Below are 26002 nucleotides of genomic sequence, written 5' to 3'. Positions count from 1 at the left end.
TCATCATACTTCATAATTTTACCATTCTAATTGATAATATCATTGACAAAAATGATTCCTCTTTCAAACATATTTTTCCAAAAGAAAGGCTTTCCATCTATTACAATATTAGAGTTCATCCATATTAACTGCTGCAAAATATCGTCTCTTTTTTCTGGCACATAAAATTGAAAACACCACTATGAGTGGATTGTTTCCTTTATGTTTCCCATCAGACTCTCTGGGAGGGGATCAGTTGTAAAAAAGGATACAATTTCTTTTGATACAGTACATGTTTTTTGTCCAACAGGACATTTGTGTACCACTCAATGTTTAAATACATCTTTGGAACAATTGATGCTTTTAAAGACAGACACATAGCTTCAAGGTTGAGAAGTTTCAAGCCCCCATATTCATACTCTTTGTACAAAACCTTTCTTTTAATCTTTTCTGGTTTGCCGTTCCAGACAAAATCGAAGACCCTCCGCTCATAAATCTTAAAAAAGTTTTGTGATGGAGCTGGTAACGAGTTGGCAATAGACATTTTACCATACAAGGTTAGGGATTTCCCTTTCCATATTTGCATAATTTTGTCCAGCTTTCTTAGTCGATTATCATAATTTACTGAGCCTAGATCTTCCAGATTTTCTGGGACAACAACACTAAGTATGTTAACTGGTCCATCTGTCCACAAAACAGGCACTTTGCATTCCATTCGAAAGGACGTTCCCTTTAGATTTCTGATCCTTAACATTTTACATTTATCATAATTAAGCATAAGGCCAGATTGCTGTGAAAATATGTCCAAAAGATTAAGAAGGTTCCGCAAACAATGAGGAAAATTCTTATCTTTGTGAATCAGCCTTTTCTGACATGAACTTCATCAAGAACAAACACAGAACACGCCTCACTGATGCACATCTGCAAGACTCACTCAGAGTTGCAGTGTCAAGTTACACACCAGAGTACAACACACTAGTTAACAGCATGCAATGCCAGGCTTCCCACTAACTGACAAAGAAACAGATAACAGTTTTGGTGTCCAGTTCAAAGTGTGACATGATTTAAAAATTTGAGAGTTTACTTTTGTATTTTACATGAGTTATTATTTGTACAAACATGGTCCAAAGTAATTCATGATTTGTTAAAAAATGTTAGTGGCTAGCTAATTAAAATGGGATATTGTGATTTCACAAGACTGTCTTAGAAGTGATCATTTGAAAATGTTTAATGTGAAAAATGTGCATTTAGAGAAAATATAAAAATAAAGTGTTGCATATTGATATTTATCTGTTTCTATATATATTTATTGTGAGAAATCATTAAGATGATCAGTGTTTCCACAAAGATAAATATAATTAATATTAATAATAACAGAGTTAAAGGTAAATTCAGCAAATTGGCTACTTCTGGCAATTTATTTAAGTGTGTATCTAACTGGTAGCCCTTCGCATTAATCAGTACCCAAGAAGTAGCCCTTGGTTTCAAAAAGGTTGGTGACCCCTGCTCTAAATTGATGGGGCTATTTTTGATTTCATTTCTTCATCTAATGTTGCTGCCAAAATGTATTTAATCCTGTTAAACATTTGCATGATTTCCACTAATTCACTGCATAAACAAACAATTACCCTGTCCTAAATCAATTTTTGCTTTTATAATTTTAATTTCTGTTTAATCGCCTAGGTAATGGTGATGTATTTTACAGTATATCACGGAAGTAATTAATGTTTTTAACCCATCTTGTGAGGTTTGACATCAGTAAACAGACCGACACTATTGACATATGGCGTTAAAAAGGTAAGAAGTCCCCTTATGTTCTACTATCTTAATAATGTAAATGTGCATTCAGAGCACAACAAACACGTAAGTTATGTGATTGCTCAATATCAAATTGCAGCGTTTTTTTTATCTGCAATGTCTCTTCTAACCTTTTTTTCCCCCACCACCCTAACTTTTCTGTCACTGAACTTGAGACCTTGCAATGCATCTTTAAACCTCATGGCTGCCGTCCAGTTAAACTGTAAACAGGTAAACATTAAAATACTGACTTTAATATTCAAATCTAACTTCCACTAACGAAAAAGTAAACCTGCCCTTTTTCGAGCCAGAATAAACACGCCTCTAACTAGATGCTTCTAAATGCTACATTGGTATAAATGACCATAAACAAAACACTAAAAGCTTGTTCTAAACTTCACTTGAATTAAGATAAAACTAAATTTCAGGACATTTACCTTCATGTGGTTTACTTTTTTCACAGTGATGAAATGCAATTACGTGTCATGTGCATGCACTTTTTGATGCATTTTGGACGCAACATAAAGTCATGCTTTGCTTCCTTTTAGGTATAAAAGCACGGTAGAAATGTGGACATGCGGGCATAAAACAGGTGAGAGGACGTTTTTGAACAGACTTGATACAACTATAAAACAACACGATTAAACACATCTCTGCATGCTGGCAAACATACTAGGTTCGGTTCACCTATTTTTGAATTGGAAATCATTTTACGGCAAATGAAGAGATGTGATTTCATGTTTGCCTTCCATCATAGCATGTGGAAATATAACAACACCAACATGTGCTCTCAAGCAGGCTTTAATATAAGGAGACTATGTGGTAGGGCTGGGCGATATATCGATATACTCGATATATCGTGGGTTTGTCTCTGTGCGATATAGAAAATGACTATATCGTGATTTTGGAGTATACGTTCTCACGCAGTTGCTTTTAGCTGCAGGCATTACACTGCAGGCTCTTCTCATTCTTTGTTGTCTCCTTCTCACAGAGACATAAAACAAGCGCACCTTCTTACATACGTCACATACATATACGCCCTCGCGGAGCAGAGAGGTAGCGGCATGGGTAACGTTAGCTGTGGTGCGAGTGGTAATACGAGAGAAAGAAAGTGCGAGTCCGGTAACAAATCAATCAATCAATCAATCAATGTTTATGAAAGAAGAATTAATTCCCAAGAAAAATAGCAGGGGGTCCATCGTCTGGCAGTGGTTTGGCTTCAAGTGGGAATATGTCGAACAGACAACCGTAGTTTGTCAAGTGTGGGGCAAAAGCGTTGCTACAAAAAGTAGCATTTCTGCTAATATGTAGCATCATTTGAAAAGTCACCTGCTAGAGAATGAAGAGTGCTTACTCCGCAAGTCAACATCTCCGTTCGATGCCACACCAACAAAATGCCGAGGCAACCATTTCCACATCATTTTATTTGACAAGTATTGAAATATCTGGTGTGACAAAAGTGCACTTTATTTGTTTTAAACTATTGTAGTGGCGTTCTGTACAAAAAGTGCACTTTAATTTAGTGTTGTTTTGAAATGTCATCTTAGTGACATCATGCAAAAAAAGGCACTCATAGCTTGTTTTAAAATGTCTCTAACAATCTTGCACTTTCTGTTTTGGAAATGACATGAATGTTTGTGCCACTGCTTAATAACTGTTTAATAAATACAGTTTTGGTCAATTGACTTAGTTGTGATTTCCCTCTCTGCATGAAAGTTTAAAATGAGCATATATTAATACAGTATGAACAAGAATGTTTTAATGTAGACACATAGAATCATCATACTGCTGTGATTATATGCATCAAGTGCTCATTCAAGGCTAAGGCAAAATATCGAGATATATATCGTGGCCTTAAAATATCGAGATATTAAAAAAAGGCCATATCGCCCAGCCCTACAATGTGGGTGTTATTTCATATATAGAGGGATTGGTCATGGTAAAAAAAAAAATATTTAAAAAGTCCTGAACAGGCTCTAGCTATAAAAATATCCTATTTATACTTAATAATTCCTACTTTGTGGAAATGTATTTACTACGGCCAGGCCCGGAACCAATTAACAGGGGTAAACGAGGGTTTACTGTATTACTCTTGGTGACCAAAAGTAGATTTATTTATGGCAGGGGTCGGCAACCCAAAATGTTGAAAGACCCATATTTGACCAAAAATACAAAAATAAAAATCTGTCTGGACCCGCAAAAAATTAAAATCCTTCTATAAGTGGTATAATGAAGTCAACACATAATATATGTGTCTATATTAGCTATATTAGCCTCCTATCAAAATGACTATGTGTCGCAGGCTGACACAAATCTTCGTTGACAGCAATGTTGAAATGTAATATTTATTCTACCCATTTTTACAACATTGGAAAACATTAGTAAAACGCAGGTTTCTCAGGGGGTGAGATAACTCCTCTAAATTACTGGCTTAGAAGGGCCAAAAGTACAGATGTGTGTGTCTCAGTTAAAGGTAACGGCAGGCTGTCTTCTTCTAATGGATTTATTATAATACATCCATTACCCAGCTTGCATAGATTGTATACAATCTATGCAAGCTGGGTAACGTTTGCTGTGGTCTATAACAGCACACAAACCACTATCAGAAATGCAGGCAATATTACATACAGATAATATGTCATGGGACATGCAAATATAAATTAAATGCACAGAGGACATAGGAAATTAAATGAGCTCAAATGTACCTACAAGTGAGGCATAATGATATAATATATATGTATACATAAAGCTAGCCTAAATAGCATGTTAGCATCGATTAGCTTGCAGTCATGCAGTGACTAAATATAAGCACTTGATAAGCACTCCACACAAGTCAATAACAACAACAAAGCTCACCTTTGTGTATTCGCACACAGCATGAAAAGATTGGTGGACAAAATGAGACAAAGAAGGAGTGGCATAAAACAGGTTTTTCTCTGGCATGGTTGAAGAAAGTTATACATGTAAACAAACCACGGTGACTTCAAGGACCGCCAAAATTAGTAGGACAAAACGGTGCTCACCAAATACTCTCATCAGAGAATCATGTTTAATATAAACAGTAGGATTTCTAACAATTGGGGAGGTTTGTGTAATGTTGTCCTCCTACAGAAACACAATTAAAACAAAAATATATTTTTCGCCCCCATCTTTTTCATACCTTTTTGAAAAAACTCCAGGGAGCCACTAGGGCGGCGCTAAAGAGCAAGTTGCAGACCCGATCTATGGGAGTGTGTGCCCAAAATAAACAACCAACAGAAATTCAGTTCAAGTATGTTTATCATTAAATATTAAGAAGTACTTTGTTAATATGTTTACAAGTTATGTAAAGATTTGGATGTATTATAAATAATCATGTATGAACAATAAACAAAAAGACTAAAATTGACAACTATAATTCAGTTAAATCCAATATGTCCATTACTCATGTGTTTATATTCCAAATAATGTCCAAAGTTTATATGAAAAGGTAAAAAAAAAATGAATATGTCCGAGGGGAAAGAAAATAGATCTCCCAACGCAGTGAAGCCAATTCAAAACTGCTATGCCACTTGGTTATTATTGAAAAAGTAAACCTAGCACATCAAATGGGTGAAATCTATGAAAAAACTGTTTTTAGACATCTTTGCGGAAAAGGTTCAGCGACAATAAAAACTTAAAAAGAACAGTCATTTTAGAAATACGGCCATAAAACTGTCACGATGATGGCGTATGAAGCGATGCTAAATGAGCAATTATCTCAATGGGCTTTTAAAAAACTCTTACAAAGGACATGTTGACTCGCCAGCGTCACGGCTGAGTAAAGTTTAGCAGAAACAAAGTATAATTTTATCCATGGGGCAATTCAAGCTGAACAAGTAAACACCTGAACAAGACTAACTTGATGTGACTAAAGTGACCAGTCACTAAATATATCTGCATGTTATGAGCACATTTTACAAGCGACTGAACCCTTTTTTTTGTTTTCTTTTGCATTACGCTTTAATTTGCAACAATTCTGCACTGTTTCAGCTCATTCCTTACTTCCTGCAAGAGTTGCAAAGAGCAGCTTTTACAACCCTGACAGCTAGCCCATTAAAAAACAATAAAACACAGGCTTGCAATAAAGAAGAGGCAGGAACACGAGGAATGGTCATAAATCTTTCATGGACGGAAATTTGATGGAGACAATTAACGCCAACCAATCAGTTCCAGTGTAGTAATATATGCAGCATGGTTTGCAGCAAGGCAAGAGCAGGTAATCCCGATGGATCAATGCCTGACTGCTACATAAAATGTAACATGCCTTTAAAAAAAATAAAAACAAATGTAGATAGTGTATGATAAACAACACAATAGACTGTACTACAAAAAACTACAGTAGTTTTATGAAGTAATATAATTATAATGTACAACATCCAACTTCTACTTTATCTCCCACCAGCCTTGGCCACATGTTATTAAAGTCCTACTGAAACCCACTACTACCGACCACGCAGTCTGATAGTTTATATATCAATGATGAAATCTTAACATTGCAACACATGCCAATACGGCCGGGTTAACTTATAAAGTGACATTTAAAATTTCCCGGGAAATATCCGGCTGAAACGTCGATGGTATGATGACGTATGCGCGTGACGAAGTCAGAGTAACGGAAGTTATGGTACCCCGTAGAATCCTATACAAAAAGCTCTATTTTCATTTCATAATTCCACAGTATTCTGGACATCTTTTGCAATTTGTTTAATGAACAATGAAGGCTGCAAAGAAGACAGTTGTAGGTGGGATCGGTGTATTAGCAGCGGACTACAGCAACACAACCTGGAGGACTTTGTTGGAGAGCAGACGCGCTAGCCGGTGACCTCACCTTGACTTCCTACGTCTCCGGGCCGCCAAACGCATCGGGTGAAGTCCTTCGTCCTTCCGCCGATCGCTGGAACGCAGGTGAGCACGGGTGTTGATGAGCGGATGAGGGCTGGCTGGCGTAGGTGAAGAGCTAATGTTTTTAGCATAGCTCTGTGCGGTGCGGTGCGGTTGCTATGTTGCTAAGTTAGCTTCAATGGCGTCGTTAGCACAGCATTGTTAACCTTCGCCAGCCTGGAAAGCATTAACCGTGTATTTACATGTCCACGGTTTAATAGTATTGTTGATTTTCTATCTATCCTTCCAGTCAGGGGTTTATTTTTTTTGTTTCTATATGCAGTTAAAGCATGATGCTATCACGTTAGCTCGTAGCTAAAGCATTTCACCGATGTATTGTCATGGAGATAAAATGCACTGAATGTCCATTTCGCGTTCTCGACTCTCATTTTCAAGAGGATATAGTATCCGAGGTGGTTTAAAATACAAATCCGTGATCCACAATAGAAAAAGGAGAGAGTGTGGAATCCAATGAGCCAGCTTGTACCTAAGTTGCGGTCAGAGCGGAAAAAAACATGTATTTCACTGCATTCTAGTCCGTCACTCTAACGTTCCTCGTCCACAAATCTTTCATCCTCGCTCAAATTAATGGGGTAATGGTCCGAATCGCTCTAGCTGCGTTGAAAACAATAGGAAAATATGAGGGAGTGAACAACTGACAACGTCACGCTACTTCCGGTAGGGGCAAGGTTTTTTTTTATCAGAGACCAAAAGTTGCGAACTTTATCGACGTTGTTCTATACTAAATCCTTTCAGCAAAAATATGGCAATATCGCAAAATGATCAAGTATGACACATAGAATGGATCTGCTATTCCCGTTTAAATAAAAAAAATTCATTTCAGTAGGCCTTTAAGGACCCTTATACTAGTATAATGTACGTTTAGTATGAGTTTCATGAATATTTTTTCTTGATAAAATTGTACTTTAATCTCTTAGTGTCTCAAAATAACATGACTATTTCTTAACATTATTTTTTATAAAAAAAAATTATGAAAATATATTTTTTTTAAATGCAGCTCTTTTTCTTCGAACTACATGCGTTTACAAATATTTTCCTTTTTGACTGTTACCCAAATCCTCCTTTATGCTGATGGGCTAAACGAGGGGTGTCCAAACTTTTTCCAGCAATTGTTGTATTTGGAAAAACTGAAGGATGCCGGGGGCCATTTTGATACATTTCGTACATTAAAGATGCTTAAAGCAAACCAGTGTACAGTACGACAATATAAACTAGGCCAGCTGAACAAAACGTCCACATCAGCTTTGTGTTATAGGCGACAAAAGAACATTTTGTGTAAGATCTAATAATAAAATACTGAATTAACTCATGCAACTAATCACAACAAATATTGCATTAATCACAAACGTATGCTAATGTATTTTGCTCCTTTATTTTGTAATTTATTCCCACAACAAAATTGCATATATTTCCAAATATTGCCATGTTTTTTAAGTTAATTGAAATGTTTGTTAATTGAAATTATGCAAGCAAGCAATATTACTAGTTGTTACGGTTTGGTTGCGGCTTACTGCGCGGTTCGTTCCCCCGGGATGCAAACGGAACACTCCGGACAGGACTTGCAGGTAGGAACATGCTTTAAAGGCCTGCTGAAATGAGATTTTCTTATTTAAACGGGGATAGCAGATCCATTCTATGTGTCATACTTGATCATTTCGTGATATTGCCATATTTTTGCTGAAAGGATTTAGTAGAGAACATCGACGATAAAGTTTGCAACTTTTGGTCGCTGATAAAAAAGCTTTGCTTGTACCGGAAGTAGCGTGACGTCACAGGTTGTGGAGCTCCTCACATCTGCACATTGTTTACAATCATGGCCACCAGCAACGAGAGCGATTCGGACCGAGAAAGCGACGATCTCCCCATTAATTTGAGCGAGGATGAAAGATTCGTGGATGAGGAAAGTGAGAGTGAAGAACTAGAGGGCAGTGGAAGCGATTCAGATAGGGAAGATACTGTGAGAGGCGGGTGGGACCTGATATTCAGCTGGGAATGACTAAAACAGTAAATAAACACAAGACATATATATACTCTATTAGCCACAACACAACCAGGCTTATATTTAATATGCCACAAATTAATCCGCATAACAAACACCTCCCCCCTCCCGTCCATATAACCCACCAATACAACTCAAACACCCGCACAACACACTCAATCCCACAGCCCAAAGTACTGTTCACCTCCGTAAAGTTCATACAGCACATATATTTCCCCAAAGTTATGTACGTGACATGCAAATAGCGGCACGCGCGTACGGGCAAGCGATCAAATGTTTGGAAGCCGCAGCTGCGTACTCACGGTAGCGCGTATCCAACTCAAAGTCCTCCTGGTAAGAGTCTCTGTTGTCCCATCTCCACAAGCATGCGTATCCAACTCAAAGTCCTCCTGGTAAGAGTCTATGTTGTCCCAGTTCCCCACAGGCCAATGGTAAAGCTTGACTGTCATCGTTTGGGAATGTAAACAATGAAACACCGGCTACGACGTAGCCGCTACATGTTTGTGTTGCTGCAGCCGGCCACTAATACACCGCTTCCCACCTACAGCTTTCTTCTTTGCTATCTCCATTGTTCATTAAACAAATTGCAAAAGATTCACCAACACAGATGTCCAGAATACTGCGGAATTTTGCGATGAAAACAGACGATTTAATAGCTGGCCACAATGGTGTCCCAAAATGTCCGCTACAATCCGTGACGTCACGCGCAAACGTCATCATACCGAGACGTTTTCAGCAGGATATTTCGCAGGAAATGTAAAAGACTGCGTGGTCTGTAGTAGTGGGTTTCAGTAGGCCTTTAATTCTCAAACAAATCAAAGCACCACCAAGAACAGAAAACAAGTCGAAAGAAACACGTGCCAATCGCACTGGAAACTAAACTTAGCATAGGCTAGGGGACAAACAAAACTTACGTGACGCGAGCATGAAGCAAACAAAGAAGCCAGACGGACTGACTGGCAAAGGCAGGCTTAAATAATGTCTCTTGGTGAGCAACAGGTGAGCGTCCCGAACACAAGAGGCAGGTTCAAATAATAAGTAGCCATGGTAACAAACTCAGGAGGTGCACAAACAGGAACTAAGGAAGTCCAAAACAAACAGAAAACACAAAACATGACCCGGACCACGGATCATGACACTAGTAATGCTTGTGATGAATCCAAATTCATGATTGGGATTTATCTGTTAAAAACTGTTTGATAGCATTACTACCAACATACTTCAATAATAATTAATTTATTTTGTTTTTACAATCTGTTAAAGGCCAATAAAAATGAGCTGTGGGCCGAAATTGGTCCCCAGTCCGCACTTTGGACACAACTGGGTTAAACTATAGACCAGACTGTGGTACGTGTGGTACGTGGGCTCTATCTCGTGGTACACCAAAGAATCACTTGATTCAAGTACAGTGTTTTATTTTCCTATATTGAAACACAGTGTCACTGTTCAAACTGTGTGTAATGTTACAGTGGCCCAAAAAAAACACATACTTAGAGACTTAGACTTAGACTTCCTTTTTATTGTCATTCAAATTTGAACTTTACAGCACAGATAAGAACGAAATTTCGTTACATAAGCTCATGGTAGTGCAGGATAAAAAAAGCAATAAGGTGAATAAATAAATAAATATATTTATTATATATATAAATAAATATATATAAATAATATATAAATATATATACACTACCGTTCAAAAGTTTGGGGTCACATTGAAATGTCCTTATTTTTGAAGGAAAAGCACTGTACTTTTCAATGAAGATAACTTTAAACTAGTCTTAACTTTAAAGAAATACACTCTGTACATTGCTTATGTGGTAAATGACTATTCTAGCTGCAAAGGTTTGGTTTTTGGTGCAATATCTACATAGGTGTATAGAGGCCCATTTCCAGCAACTATCACTCCAGTGTTCTAATGGTACAATGTGTTTGCTCATTGGCTCAGAAGGCTAATTGATGATTAGAAAACCCTTGTGCAATCATGTTCACACATCTGAAAACAGTTTAGCTCGTTACAGAAGCTACAAAACTGACCTTCCTTTGAGCAGATTGAGTTTCTGGAGCATCACATTTGTGGGGTCAATTAAACGCTCAAAATGGCCAGAAAAAGAGAACTTTCATCTGAAACTCAACAGTCTATTCTTGTTCTTAGAAATGAAGGCTATTCCACAAAATTGTTTGGGTGACCCCAAACTTTTGAACGGTAGTGTATATAAAATAGATAAATATATATAAATATATATAAATAAATAAATAAATAAATAGATTACTGTACAGATAAATATGTTGCACTTTTTCACATGCGTCCACGTTTATGGATGTATGTTATATTGTCTTTTTTTATTCCAGCGAGATAATCCATTTTGGGGGGAGTTGAGGGGATCATTTAATTATGATGCGTTCAAGAGTCTTACGGCTTGAGGGAAGAAGCTGTTACAGAACCTCCAGGTTCTGCTTCGGAGGCTGCGGAACCTCTTTCTAGAGTCCAGCAGTGAAAACAGTCCTTGGTGGGGGTGGGAGGAGTCTTTGCAGATTTTCTGAGCCCTGGTCAGGCAGCGGCTTTTTGCGATCTCCTGGATAGGAGGAAGAGGAGTCCTGATTATCTTTTCCGCCGTCCTTACCACTCTCTGGAGAGACTTCCAGTCTGAGGATTGTTAAATATACTTGTTTTCAATGAGTACTTAGGCCTCCTACGCTACTATCTTTTAATGCTGGTCATTATGGTGGTACTTGTGTTTTCTGAGGAGGTACCTGGTGAAAAAAGTTTGAAAACCACTGCTATTGACAATGCAGACCCCCGCCCCTAACCCTCGATATTTTACGTGCATTGTGTTGTAGTTCTACAACATTTAATAATGTGTCCTTAATTCAGAGCATGCTTATAATGTAACGGTTTGTTTCTTTCAGTACAATGTATGAGAGGATCTGCTCCATGAGGCAGAATAAACGCTCAACATTGATCAAGTGAACGCCAAGGTAAGTTTACCAATATTTACAGACAATGCAGGAAAGAGGGCGTAACAATGCATGCCTTTTTCTTACACACGCACTATTGTTCCATGGTGTGCATGCATCCTTTGCAAAATGGCCTCACAGATCCTTTGTTGGCAGCTCTTAACCAAGCCACGCTGCAGTTTAGTGGGGGTGTGTACTGTATGCAACTGATGAAACATGCAGGCTTTTTCCGAAAAAGGATCATTGGACTGCATGTGCGTTTGTCTTGTTTTGCAGAAAGACTGGAGTCTAAGGTGCTTAAAGACTTTGCCGCGGTCATCACATTTCTTCATCCTTTAAAGAGCCACTCTGTCTGTGAGCGTCTTATATACTGTAGGCAGCACTCGGCCAAGAATCCGGCATCAAAGAAGTGGCGGAGCCTCGTTGATGTCACCTGCTGTTTTTCTGCACGGCTCAGGTTGTTTGGACTTTTATATCTTATGGAAGAGAGTGAGTTTGATAGACTGACAGTGACTTGTCAACACCAGCTGGCCAAACTTGAAAGCACTGCTGGTTCCTGAAAAACCCAACTTTAACTGAAAACTACCTTCTAGAGATGTCAACATTTTGTAAGAAAGTTTTTTCCAAAGCAATTAAAGCTTGTAAAACCATAGTGTAATCTTCTTTTTTTTTTTTGGTTGTTGTTTTTACCGGTAAGTTTCCTGAGAGAAATGAAAATACAGGGCACTTCATATTAAATTCTACTGCAAACGTATTCCGAGCCTCCTCCTCCTGCTCTGTCACTGATAATAATATAATGGCAATTATTTTCTAAACCTGCTCAATGTGGGAAATGGCGGTAGTGCTGATTTTGTAAACAGTTATACTGGGTTCGAATCCCAGTTAGAGATTTGTCAGAGTTTCGTTTCACCTAAATAAAACTGTAATAACATTTTTAAAGGCCTATTGAAACCCACTGCTACCGACCACGCAGTCTGATAGTTTATATATCAATGATGAAATCTTAACATTGCAACACATGCCAATACGGCCGGGTTAACTTATAAAGTGCAATTTTAAATTTCCCGCGAAACTTCCGGTTGAAAACGTCTATGTATGATGACGTTTGCGCGTGACGTCAATGGTTGAAACGGAATTATTCGGACACATTGTATCTCAATACAAACAGCTCTGTTTTCATCGCAAAATTCCACAGTATTCTGGACATCTGTGTTGGTGAATCTTTTGCAATTTGTTTAATGAACAATGGAGACTGCAAAGAAGAAAGCTGGAGGTGGGATCGGTGTATTAGCGGCTGGCTGCAGCAACACAACCAGGAGGACTTTGAGGATAGCAGACGCGCTATCCGACGCTAGCCGCCGACCGCATCGATGATCGGGTGAAGTCCTTCGTCGCGCCGTCGATCGCTGGAACGCAGGTGAGCACGGGTGTTGATGAGCAGATGAGGGCTGGCGTAGGTGGAGCGCTAATGTTTTTATCATAGCTCTGACGAGGTCCCGTAGCTAAGTTAGCTTCAATGGCGTCGTTAGCAACAGCATTGCTACGCTTTGACAGGCGGCACAGCATTAACCGTGTATTTGGTCCAGTGTTTGGTTCGGTGTCTCCTGATAGTAGTATTGTTGATCTGCTGTCTGTCCTTCCAGTCAGGGGCTTATTTCTTTTGTTTCTATCTGCATTTAAGCGCGATGCTCTCACGTTAGCTAAAGTGCTTCACCGATGTATTGTCGTGGAGATAAAAGTCACTGTGAATGTCCATTTCGCGTTCTCGACTCTTTATTTTCAAGAGGATATAGTATCCGAGGTGGTTTAAAATACAAATCCGTGATCCACAATAGAAAAAGGAGAAAGTGTGGAATCCAATGAGCCCTTTTACCTAAGTTACGGTCAGAGCGAAAAAAGATACGTCCTGCACTGCACTCTAGTCCTTCACTCTTACGTTCCTCATCCACGAATCTTTCATCCTCGCTCAAATTAATGGGGTAATCGTCGCTTTCTCGGTCCGAATCGCTCTCGCTGCTGGTGTAAACAATGGGGAAATGTGAGGAGCCCTTCAACCTGCGACGTCACGCTACTTCCGGTACAGGTAAGGCTTTTTTTATCAGCGACCAAAAGTTGCGAACTTTATCGTCGATGTTCTCTACTAAATCCTTTCAGCAAAAATATGGCAATATCGCGAAATGATCAAGTATGACACATAGAATGGATCTGCTATCCCCGTTGAAATAAAAAAAAAATCATTTCAGTAGGCCTTTAAGGGGTGGGAGTAACTAAGATTTACTTCTTCCCACTCCTTTGTGGAGATTAAAAATACAATCATGTATTGTTTTCTTTTTTGTGTTTTCAAAGTGAAGTATTTTCTTCTGTATCTGTACATTACTTTTTTTTTTTTTGCATGCTCGAAAAAAAACTATTAGTATGAGGGGACTCAAAATAAAATTCTGTTTAGGGCCCGAATTTAGCCAGGAGCGGCCCTTTCTGGTCCCCTACACTGCACAAGGATGGGTTATATTCCACTGTTTGTGGTATTTTTTTCTGTCACTTTCCACTTTTTCCTTTCCTGACATAAACCTCGCTGGAAATCGAACCCCTGCCCCCCACCATGGCAGAATGTACAATAACCCCACAAAGGGATTTCATTGCACGTTGTATATGTAATATTTAAAGTCCAATTATTATTATTCCATTATTATGTGTACCGTATTTTCCAGACCATAGGGCACACCGGATTATAAGACGCACTGCCGATGAATGGTCTCTTTTTCAATCTTTTTTTAAAAATATAAGGCACACCGGATTATAGGGCGCATTAAAGGAGTCTTTTTTTCTTTTCTTTTTTCTAAATGTAGAACACTTCCTTGTGGTCTACATAACATGTAATGGTGGTTCTTTGGTCAAAATGTTGCATAGATTATGTTTACAGATCATCTTCAAGCTGCTTTCTGACAGTCGCTTCCGGATGCGCCGTTTTGTGGGCGGTCTTATTTACGTGGCTCACCTTCGGCAGCGTCTTCTCCCCCTCATCTTTGTTGTAGCGGTGTAGCGTGCAAGGACGGAAGTGGAAGAAGTGTCAAAAGATGGAGCTAACTGTTTTAATGACATTCAGACTTTACTTAAATCAATAACGAAGCAGCATCTCCTCATTCAGAAACAACAACAAGGTGTCCCATGAAAAACCGTGCGACCGGAACTCTCTAACAACTAAAGTTATTTGGGTGAATAATGTAAACTCACTACCCCGGTATGTTTTAGCATTTTCATGGCGAGTTCACTGACAGATGTAAGTAAGAACTTTACACTACTTTATATTAGAAATGGCAACAGTGGAGGACGAATGTCCCATAATAAGAAGATAAAGAAAAAGAAGATGCTTATCGACTATGGTGTCGGCACGGACAACAAAGGCAGAGGCGCGCAATTTTTCAGGATTTGCGCAGATCCCAAATACAGATCAGCAGGTACCAGAAGGTGAGAAAAGTTACTTTTGCATAATATTGCAAAACAAAACGCCAGATAATGTCTTTCCTTATACACACAACATAAGAATACTCATATTTTTAATGGTCCGACAATCCATCAAGCGGTGAGGCTTCACAGCTTACCAAAGTCGTACTAAAACATTTTGATAGATTTTTGAGCGCCGTGTGTAATGTTCTATATTTTCAATGGAACATATACAATGTTGGTGTTGTTTACTTGAGTCATATTGCCATCATATTGCAGTCTACACGTATCTCTTATGTTTGACTGCCATCTACTGGTCACACTTATCATCACATTACATTGAGCGCACCGGGTTATAAGGCGCACTGTCGAGTTTTGAGGAAAAAAAAGAATTTTAAGTGCGCCTTATAGTCCGGAAAATGCGGTACAATTCTTAGAGATTGGTTTTGTTGTGATTAGCACCCCTTTTTTGCATTTACTCTTATAATGGACTAAAGCAGGGGTGTCCAAACTTTGTTCACTGAAAGATTCTGGGGATCATTTTGATACATTTAATTTTTAAAGCAGATTTTTTAAAGAAAAAAAAAAGTCTTCATGTCAGCTCTATGTTTTTATTAGGGGTGCACGATAAATATTGGACATTCGATATAAGGACTTTAGATAATGTCACAGGTTTAAATGAGTAAAATAACCTCGGTTTATGTAAATGTATACTAATTAAAAATGTTGACATCATTTGATTAAAAAGCCATTAAAAGGGTTATAAATGTTTTTAAATCATGTGAAAAGTTGTATTTTTTAAATTTTGCATACAGATAATCCGATAAAGAAAAATTTCTGATAAATGATAATAAAAAAATGTTCAAATAAGGCGAAATTACCTGTACTGTACTGCAAGTGGGCTGGGGTGCACAAATCAAGCGCTCCTTTTCTGCTGCTCGCCTGTCGTAAACTCCCACTGAGCTCACTGTAAACAAGCATGGCATCGATTGTGTCGGACTTCTGTTTCAGAGGAAGACTTGTTGTGTGCTATTTGCACCAAATGTTCTGCAAACAAAATAAACATCGCGCATCAACACATCAAACCTTATCAGCCACCTGAAACGCCAGCACGCCACAACAATGTTTTGAAAACCTACAAAGGCGCATTCCGTTAAAGAAGCCTCCCCAAAGGCAGCGGCAAAGAAAGGTGCGCACAGACTTACAGTCAAATCTACATTTGAAAAATTATACATGTGCTTATTGGTTATCAGTATCGACAAGCAGGAAGTTATTTGTATTGGTATTGGCCTGAAAAAAATACATTGTGCATCTCTCAATTTTAGCATCAACATTTTGCCTTTTTCTTGTTACTTTACACCGGGGGTCAGCAACCCGCGACTATAGAGCCGCATAGCGCCGCCCTAGTGGCTCCCTGGACCTCTTTCAGAGATGTGTGACAATGGAAAAAGATGAAGAAAAAAATACATTTTTTGTTTTAATATATTTTCTGTAGAAGAACAAACACGACACAAACCTTCCTAATTGTGAGAAATCCCACCCTTTATGTTATACATGCTTCACTGATGAGAGTATTTGGAAAGCACCGTTTTATCCTACTAATTTCAGCGATCCTTGAACTCATCGTAGTTTGTTCACATGTACAACTTTCTCCGATGATGCCACAGAAAGACGTGTTTTATGCCACTCCTTCTTTGTCCCATTTTGTCCACCAAACTTTTTTATGCTGTGCGTGAATGCACAAAGGTGAGCTTTGTTGATTGGATTGATTTACTGGAGTGCTTATCAGGCATATTTGGTCAATCCATGACTGCAAGCTAATCGATGCTAACTTAGGTATATTTGAGCTCATTTAATTTCCTTTACTTATGTCCTCTGTGTATTTAATTTATATTTGCATGTCTCATGACACATTATCTGTATGTAATATTGACTGCATTTCTCATCGTTGTTTGTGTGCCATGTTGTTCCAGACCACAGCAAACGTTACCCAGCTTGCAAAGATTGTAATAAATCCATTAGAAGAAGACAGCCTGCTGTTTCCTTAAACTTGGACACTCACATATTTACCTTTGGCCATTCTGAGCCAGTAATATCCAGAAGTTATCTCATCCTGTGAGAAGCCTCCATTTTACTAATGATTTCCAATGTTGCAAAGATGTGTAGAATAAAAATTTAAATACAACATTTCTGTCTACGAAGATTTGCGTCAGCCTTTGATAGTAGGCTAATATAACTAATATAGACACTTACATCATGTAATGCTTTCATTATAACACTTATATAAGACTGTAACTTTTTTGCGGTTCCAGACCGATTTTTTTTGTGTGTTTTTGGTCCAATATGACTCTTTCAACATTTTGGGTTGCCGACTGTCAGGTTCAAACACTGATGACATCTATTAAGCAGGACACGAAGCACAGAATCAAACAGAGACAGAATTCAATTTGGCTCAGTGAGGAGAGACGCCTGGATACTGTACCCTTGTACAGTGTCTTAGCTCGCTCTGGAGAAAGATTGTACGCCACCTCTTTTTATTTGGACTTTCCCTGATTACATGGCAACAGCTGTTTCAAAGGGATATTGGTCGTAAACAGCGTTGCCTTTGGTTACAGAACAGTTCAAAAGAAAAGGTCGTAAACAGTTCACAGAAAAGGTCGTAAAACAGTTCAAACAAGCGGTACCTGGAGGGGAGTCTGGTCTTGCTTCCTCTTTGCTTTTGTAGTTCTTGGGTCAAGACAATATCTTTCTGTTGATTACAATACATGAAAGAACCAGAACACCTTCATGTTGCTTCCCCCCCTATACAGTGGAGTTTTACAAGCCTTGTTATTGGTAGGTTCAAAGACATGTTTTTGTATTCTTGCTGGGAACTCAATGTAACACAAAGTTTTTGTGATAACTTAGATACAATTATTCTAACACCGACCCCTGCTTTACACCGATTGGCTCTTTTATTCTATTTTTAGAATTTTTTAGCTTTTGAAAACTTTGCTGCGAGCTAAATAAAGCTAATACATAAATTACATTTCTACATACATTTTTTCCTGACCTAGCTTGGTCCTCCATTTGTAAAAACCGGCTCAGTGTATTGCTTCTTTGTCTTTTTAGTCACCATATACCTGCATGTTGGTCAACAGTGCCACAGAAATAGATCATGTTAAATATTAATGTGAACAATACTCCAAAGGTGGCAAAGCAGAGTTTGTACCATCTGCTTGTGTGTTCAATATTGGTACGCTTATACGCACGCCGTCGCTATACACGCAGAGCACGCGCCAAGAAATAAATGATGGCTTGTTGATCTTTCGTGATCACGCTCTTGGCACATACTTAAATAAACACACCTATTTTGTTCCTAACGAGAAGTGGAAAAGTGTTTGTTTGACAAAGGAGCGAAGCGAGGGAGGTCATTTGTTTTCCCCCATCTGGAGCTCAAGGACGAGTTGATTGTCTCTGGCACTGTAAGCCGCGTCTCAACGCCGAGCATCACGTGTGTGTGTGTGTGTGTGTGTGTGTGTGTGTGTGTGTGTGTGTGTGTGTGTGTGTGTGTGTGTGTGTGTGTGTGTGTGTGTGTGTGTGTGTGTGTGTGTGCGTGTGTGTGTGTGTGTGTGTGTGTGTGTGTGTGTGTGTGTGTGTGTGTGTGTTGACATAATCTGACTGCACGGTTCATATAGATTCCATTGAAGGGAATTAGTAGCACAAAGCTAAAATGTCATACTAGGGTCACTATTCTATAAAGGCCACATCCATCAATCATTTACTCCGATATTCTACATTTTAGCAATTTTAATTATCATCAAAACCAAACAGGACATAAAAGTTTTCTAAAGGCGTAAAAACTTTTTTTTTTTTTTTGCTCAAATTTCTCTATACACTTAAAATTATCAACATTTTTAACATGTATTTTTTTACCCTTTGAATACCTTTTGTTTAGATAATGTCACGGATTTAAATTAGTAAAAAAAACTCAGGTTATGTAAATTTATACTAATTGAAACTGTGACATTTGATCAAAAAGCCTTTAAAGGCCTACTGAAACCCACTACTACCGACCACGCAGTCTGATAGTTTATATATCAATGATGAAATCTTAACATTGCAACACATGCCAATACGGCCGGGTTAACTTATAAAGTGCAATTTTAAATTTCCCGCTAAACTTCCGGTTGAAAACGCCTTTGTATGATGACGTATGCGCGTGACGTAGCCAGTGAAACAGGAGTATCGGTAGCCCATTGAATCCAATACAAAAAGCTCTGTTTTCATTTCATAATTCCACAGTATTCTGGACATCTGTGTTGGTGAATCTTTTGCAATTTGTTTAATTAACAATGGAGACTGCAAAGAAGAAAGTTGTAGGTGGGATCGGTGTATTAGCGGCTTACAAGGAGGACTTACTTGGATAGCAGACGCGCTAGTCAACGCTAGCCGGCAACCGCATCTGTGATCGGGTGAAGTCCTTCGTCGCGCCGTCGATCGCTGGAACGCAGGTGAGCACGGGTGTTGATGAGCAGATGAGGGCTGGCTGGCGTAGGTGGAGCGCTAATGTTTTTATCATAGCTCTGTGAGGTCCGGTTGCTAAGTTGCTAAGTTAGCTTCAGTGTCGTTAGCAACAGCATTGTTAAGCTTTGCCAGGCTGAGAATTATTAACCGTGTAGTTACATGTCCATGGTTTAATAGTCTTGTTGATCTTCTGTCTATCCTTCCAGTCAGGGGGTTATTTATTTTGTTTCTATCTGCATTTGAGCCAGATGCTATCACGTTAGCTCAGTAGCTAAAGAGCTTCGCCGATGTATTGTCGTGGAGATAAAAGTCACTGTGAATGTCCATTTCGCGTTCTCGACTCTCATTTTCAAGAGGATATAGTATCCGAGGTGGTTTAAAATACAAATCCATGATCCACAATAGAAAAAGGAGAGAGTGTAGAATCCAATGAGCCAGCTTGTACCTAAGTTACGGTCAGAGCGAAAAAAGATATGTTTTGCACTGCATTCTAGTCCGTCACTCTAACGTTCCTCATCCACGAATCTTTCATCCTCACTCAAATGAATGGGGTAAACGTCGCTTTCCGAATCGCTCTAGCTGCGTTGAAAACAATAGGAAAATATGAGGAGGCAAACAACTGACTATGTCACGCTACTTCCGGTAGGGGCAAGGCTTTTTTTTTATCAGAGACCAAAAGTTGCGAACTTTATCGTCGTTGTTCTATACTAAATCCTTTCAGCAAAAATATGGCAATATCGTGAAATGATCAAGTATGACACATAGAATGGATCTGCTATCCCTGTTTAAATAAAAAAAATTCATTTCAGTAGGCCTTTAAAGGGTTAGATTTTTTTTTTTTTTAAATCATGTGAAATGTATATTTTTTTTAATTTTGCAAATTTATTAAAACAAAACAAAACAAAAAATCAAATGTACGTAAATATTTTACAGCCTTTGTTTAATACTTTGGCAGCAATTACAGCCTCAAGTATTTTTGAATACAATGCCAAAAGCTTGGCACACCTATCTTTGGGCATTCCTCTTTGCAGCACCTCTCAGCCAGGTTGGCTGAGAAGGTTTGGTTTTCATCCAGGATATCTCTGTACATTGCTGCATTCCACTTTCCCTCTATCCTGACTAGTCGCTCAGTTCCTGCCACTGAAAACCATCCCCACAGCATGATGCTGCCACCACCACGCTTCACTGTAGTGATGGGATTTTTATTTCTAATAAAGCACATCCAAAGGCTGGGCAATAGGGGAGAAAACATTCATCCTATCTGTATTAATATATCAGTACTTTACATTCTTTTTGCCAGTAGTATAGCATCTGTACTAAAAAACAAATAAACTACAGATTAGTTCAACGATTATAATAACATTATAAGTGAATTAAAAAAAGCACAATAACGATGTACATACATTTGAGTTGACATGTTTCAAAGTAAAAGACAGATGCATCAGTTATTATCCCTACACTGGTGCTCCAACTATAGTATTAAAGGTGTCAAGTTATCATCAACTTACCAATGAAGATGTTTAATTGGAGGTTGCGTCCACAACTGGCTGCAGTAGTAGCAGGTGGTATTCCACTCAGCTTTATGGCGACCAGTCATCATATTGGCAAAAGAAACATATCACCTGAAATGTAGAAATCATTTGAGAATTGTCCGGCTCTGTATTTTGAAGTTATTTTGGTAGTTTGAGGTGAACGTGTGTCCCGGGGGAAAAGCACTTGTCATGGCCCCAGAAGGGTGCACCGTGCCGGGCTGTGTATCGAGAGAGAGTTGGCCCGGCTCCATGGAAGTGTGTGTTTTGATTGATTGATTGAAACTTTTATTAGTAGATTGTACAGTACAGTACATATTCCGTACAATTGACCACTAAATGGTAACACCCGAATAAGTTTTTCAACTTCTTTAAGTCGGGGTCCACGTAAATCAATTCATGGTACAAATATATACTATCAGCATAATACAGTCATCACACAGGTTAATCATCAGAGTATATACATTGAATTATTTACATTATTTACAATCCGGGGATGAAATGTGGAGGGGGTGAGGGAGGTTCGGGCGGGGGGGGTTAGGTTTGGCAGTCAAACATAAGAGATAAGTGTAGGCTGCACTATGATGGCAATATGACTCAAGGAAACAACAGCAACATTTTAAATGTTCCATTGAAAATATAGAACATTACACACGGCGCTCAAAAATCTATCAAAATGTTTTAGTACGACTTTGGTAAGCTATGAAGCCGCACCGCTTGAAGGATTGTCGGCGCATGAAACATACAAGTATTATTATGGTGTGTGTATAAGGTAAGACATATTATCTGGAATTTTGTTTCGCAATATTATGCAAAAGTAAGAGTAAAGTAAAAGTTTCTTACCTTCTGGTACCTACTGATCTGTATTTGGGATCTGCGCAAATCCTGAAAAATTGCGCGCGTCCGCCTTTGTAGTCCGTGCCGACTCTATAGTCGATAAGCATCTTCTTTTTCTCTATCTTCTTGTTATGTGACATTCATCCTCCACTGATGCCATTTCTAATATAAAGTAGTGTGAAGTTCTTACTTATATCTGTCAGTAAACTCGCCATGAAAGCGCTAAAACATACCGGTATAGTGAGTTTACATTATTCACTCAAGGAACTTTAGTTATTAGAGTTCCGATCGGACGGTTTTTCACGGGACACATTTCCAGTGTTGTTGTTTTCGGATGAGGAGATGCTGCTCCGTTATTGATTTAAAGGCCTACTGAAACCCACTACTACAGACCACGCAGTCTGATATTTTATATATCAATGATGAAATCTTAACATTGCAACACATGCCAATACGGCCGGGTTAACTTATAAAGTACAATTTTAAATTTCCCGCCACACTTCCGGTTGAAAACGTCTATGTATGATGACGTATGCGCGTGACGTCAATGGTTGATACGGAAGTATTCGGACCCATTGAATCCAATACAAAACGCTCTGTTTTCATTTCATAATTCCACAGTATTCTGGACATCTGTGTTGGTGAATCTTTTGCATTTTGTTTAATGAACAATGGAGACTGCAAAGAAGAAAGCTGTAGGTGCGATCGGTGTATTAGCGGCGGACTACAGCAACACAACCAGGAGGACTTTGAGATGGATAGCAGACACGCTACCGTGAGTACAGCTTTGGCTTCCAAACATTTGATCGCTTGCCCGTACGTGCATGTCTCTTTGTGCATGTCACGTACGTAACTTTGGGGAAATATGTTTCTTGCCGACTCTGATGGCGGCCGGGGTGTCGTCAAAAGCTACAACGCCCGCCACCGCCGCCGTCCCGTAGCTAAGTTAACTTCAATGGCGCCGTTAGCAACAGCATTGTTAAGCTTCGCCAAGCTGGAAATTATTAACCGTGTATTTACATGTCCATGGTTTAATAGTATTGTTGATCTTCTGTCTATCCTTCCAGCCAGGGGTTTATTTATTTTGTTTCTATCTGCATTTGAGCCCGATGCTATCACGTTAGCTCAGTAGCTAAAGAGCTTCGCCGATGTATTGTCGTGGAGATAAAAGTCATTGTGAATGTCCATTTCGCGTTCTCGACTCTTTATTTTCAAGAGGATATAGTATCCGAGGTGGTTTAAAATACAAATCCGTGATCCACAATAGAAAAAGGAGAAAGTGTGGAATCCAATGAACCCTTGTACCTAAGTTACGGTCAGAACGAAAAAAGATACATCCTGCACTGCACTCTAATCCTTCACTCTCACTTTCCTCATCCACGAATCTTTCATCCTCGCTCAAATTAATGGGGTAATCGTCGCTTTCTCGCTGCTGGTGTAAACAATGGGAAAATGTGAGGAGTCCTTCCTCCTGTGACGTCACGCTACTTCCAGTATAGGCAAGGCTTTTTTTTTATCAGCGACCAAAAGTTGCGTACTTTATCGTCGATGTTCTTTACTAAATCCTTTCAGCAAAAATATGGCAATATCGCGAAATGATCAAGTATGACACATAGAATGGATCTGCTATCCCCGTTTAAATTAAAAAAAATTCATTTCAGTAGGCCTTTAAGTAAAGTCTGAATGTCATTAAAACAGTTAGCTCCATCTTTTGACACTTCTTCCACTACAGTCCTTGCACGCCACACCGCTACAACAAAGCGGCGAGGAGAAGACGCTGTCGAAGGTGAGCCACGTAAATAAGACCGCCCAAAAAACGGCGCATCCTGAAGCTACTGTCAGAAAGCGGCTTGAAGATGATCTGTAAAACATAATCTATGCAACATTTTGACCAAAGAACCACCATTACATGTTATGGAGACCAGTGGTCCCCAAACACCGGGCCGTGGTCGCACAAGAAATTATTTTTATTTTATTTTTATTTTTTTTAAATTAAATCAACATAAAAAACACAATATATACATTATATATCAATATAAATCAATACAGTCTGCAGGGATACAGTCCGTAAGCACACCTGATTGTATTTCTTTATGACACAAAAAAAAAAAAAAAAAAAAAAAATTTTACTACACCAACCAACCCCCCCAAGGTTGGGGACCACTGATGTAGACCACAAGGAAGTGTTTTACATTTAGAAAAGGATAATAATAATATGACTCCTTTAATGCGCCCTATAATCCGGTGCGCCTAATATATGAAAAAATATCAAAAATAGACCATTCATCGGCAGTGCGCCTTATAATCCGGTGTGCCCTATGGTCCGGAAAATACGGTATGTATAATCAACGTTGTATCAATGTCTTGTGCCTGCTGGGTAAGCACCTCTTTTTAGAAAAGTGGTGCAAACAAGCAAAGGGGATGAGTGTTTTTTTTCTTTTTTTGTGGAAAGTGATAATTCACTGTATACAAAAGAGAAGGTTTTGATGGTTTTCATATTTTATGTCCTGTGACAGCAAGCTGCTAAGCTTGGACTGCACGTTTTTCACTATCTGAAAGCCTCCCCAGCCCCCCAGCTAATTAGAGTTATTTTTGCAGACATGATGAGTTTTGACATGTTGTGTTGTCTGCACGTGTGGATAAACTAATAAGCATCAACACTTCTTACAATAGAACACTGTTTTTCATTGCACATTATTTCTCCATCATGGAACATGTTGAAGGGTGTTGCTGCTTTTAAACGAAACGACAATTGCAACAAAGCACAAATGCGCCACGTCGAAAGCAAGCCACCAGCTGAGATGGTATTTGTGTGGGATTTTCTAATATTAATCCTTTTGAACAAGAATAATCCTAAAAACAAATGAAGCAGATGGCTCCTTATAACAGGTGTCGCTAACCAAGTAGCTTCTGTTTGGTACACATAGGCAGGGGTGTCGAAGTGGAGGGGGGTTAGTGGGGATGTTGGACTGGTGCCCCAAGCACAGGCCTTTGTGAAGTTTGAAGAGTTCATTTAGATATGTAAGTTATAAAAATAAACAACGTCATAAATGTTAGTATAAAATGAGTATAGCCATGAAAGTTCAACTATAAGGTTGCTTATTTATAAATGGTTGATTTATATAGGCTAGTAAGGTAAAGTTTTGTACCTGACAAGTTTCAGGTGGGATGGAACAATCCATATAATAAACACTAACATCACGTGACACCTCTGAGGAAGGCTGCAGAAGCAAGATAGCCGAAACTTGTCAGGTACAAACTTTACCTTACTAGCCTATATAAATCAACCATTTATAAATACACATTAGTAGGCTAAATGAACCTCTTCAACATAAAATAAGGTTGCTTGATTAAAATTAAGAATGTCTAGAACTACCTACACACTACTGTTGTCCCAAAAATCAATATTTTGGTACAGGTACCGGTACCGAAATTATTTCGATACTTTTCGGTACTTTTCGATACATTTCTAAATAAAGGGGACCACAAAAAATGGCATTATTGGCTTTATTTGAACAAAAAAATCTTAGGGTACATTAAACATATGTTTCTTATTGCAAGTTTGTCCTTAAATAAAATAGTGAACATACAAGACAACTTGTCAACTTGTTAATAAGTAAGCAAAAAAAGGCTCCTAATTTAGTCTGCTGACATATGCAGTAAAATATTGTGTCATTTATTATTCTATTATTTTGTCAACATTATTAAGGACAAGTGGTAGAAAATGAATTATCAATCTACTTGTTCATTTACTGTTAATATTTGCTTACTTTGTCTTTTAACTTGTTCTATCTACACTTCTGTTCAAATGTAATAATCACTTATTCTTCTCTTGTTTGATACTTTACATTAGTTTTGGATGATACCACAAATTTGGGTATCAATCCGATACCAAGTCATTACAGAATCATACATTGGTCATATTCAAAGTCCTCATGTGTCCAGGGACATATTTCCTGAGTTTATAAACATAATATGAATTTTTTTTAAACGAAAGAAGTAGTATCGACTAGATGCGCTACTGTACTTGGTATCATTA

At 38.6% G+C, this 26002-nt stretch overlaps 1 protein-coding gene and 1 long non-coding RNA gene across 4 annotated transcripts in view; one reads left to right on the top strand and one right to left on the bottom strand.

The window, feature by feature from the left end:
* The window catches only part of khdrbs2 (KH domain containing, RNA binding, signal transduction associated 2), a 144649-nt gene extending 132395 nt beyond the window's left edge, over positions 1 to 12254 (top strand). For 2 of the 3 annotated variants that reach the window (XR_009827240.1, XR_009827241.1), the window contains exons 10-12: positions 2325 to 2368; positions 11603 to 11671; positions 11927 to 12254. Coding sequence is in view for 1 of the 3 variants with exons in the window: in XM_062058290.1 (XP_061914274.1) it covers positions 11603 to 11631 (29 nt within the window). In the remaining 2 variants the exon portion in view is untranslated. The remainder of the gene's footprint in view (positions 1 to 2324; positions 2369 to 11602; positions 11672 to 11926) is intronic. The other variant, XM_062058290.1, reaches the window with a different exon arrangement.
* LOC133657233 (uncharacterized) overlaps positions 1 to 26002 on the bottom strand; it is a 972718-nt gene that overhangs the window by 32386 nt on the left and 914330 nt on the right. The window lies entirely within an intron of this gene.

The sequence above is a fragment of the Entelurus aequoreus genome, linkage group LG09 (assembly GCF_033978785.1).
Source record: "Entelurus aequoreus isolate RoL-2023_Sb linkage group LG09, RoL_Eaeq_v1.1, whole genome shotgun sequence".
Taxonomy (NCBI): Eukaryota; Metazoa; Chordata; class Actinopteri; order Syngnathiformes; family Syngnathidae; genus Entelurus; species Entelurus aequoreus.
The sequence above is the reverse complement of the archived record's forward strand: the minus strand, read 5'-3'. Positions and strand labels throughout refer to the sequence as shown.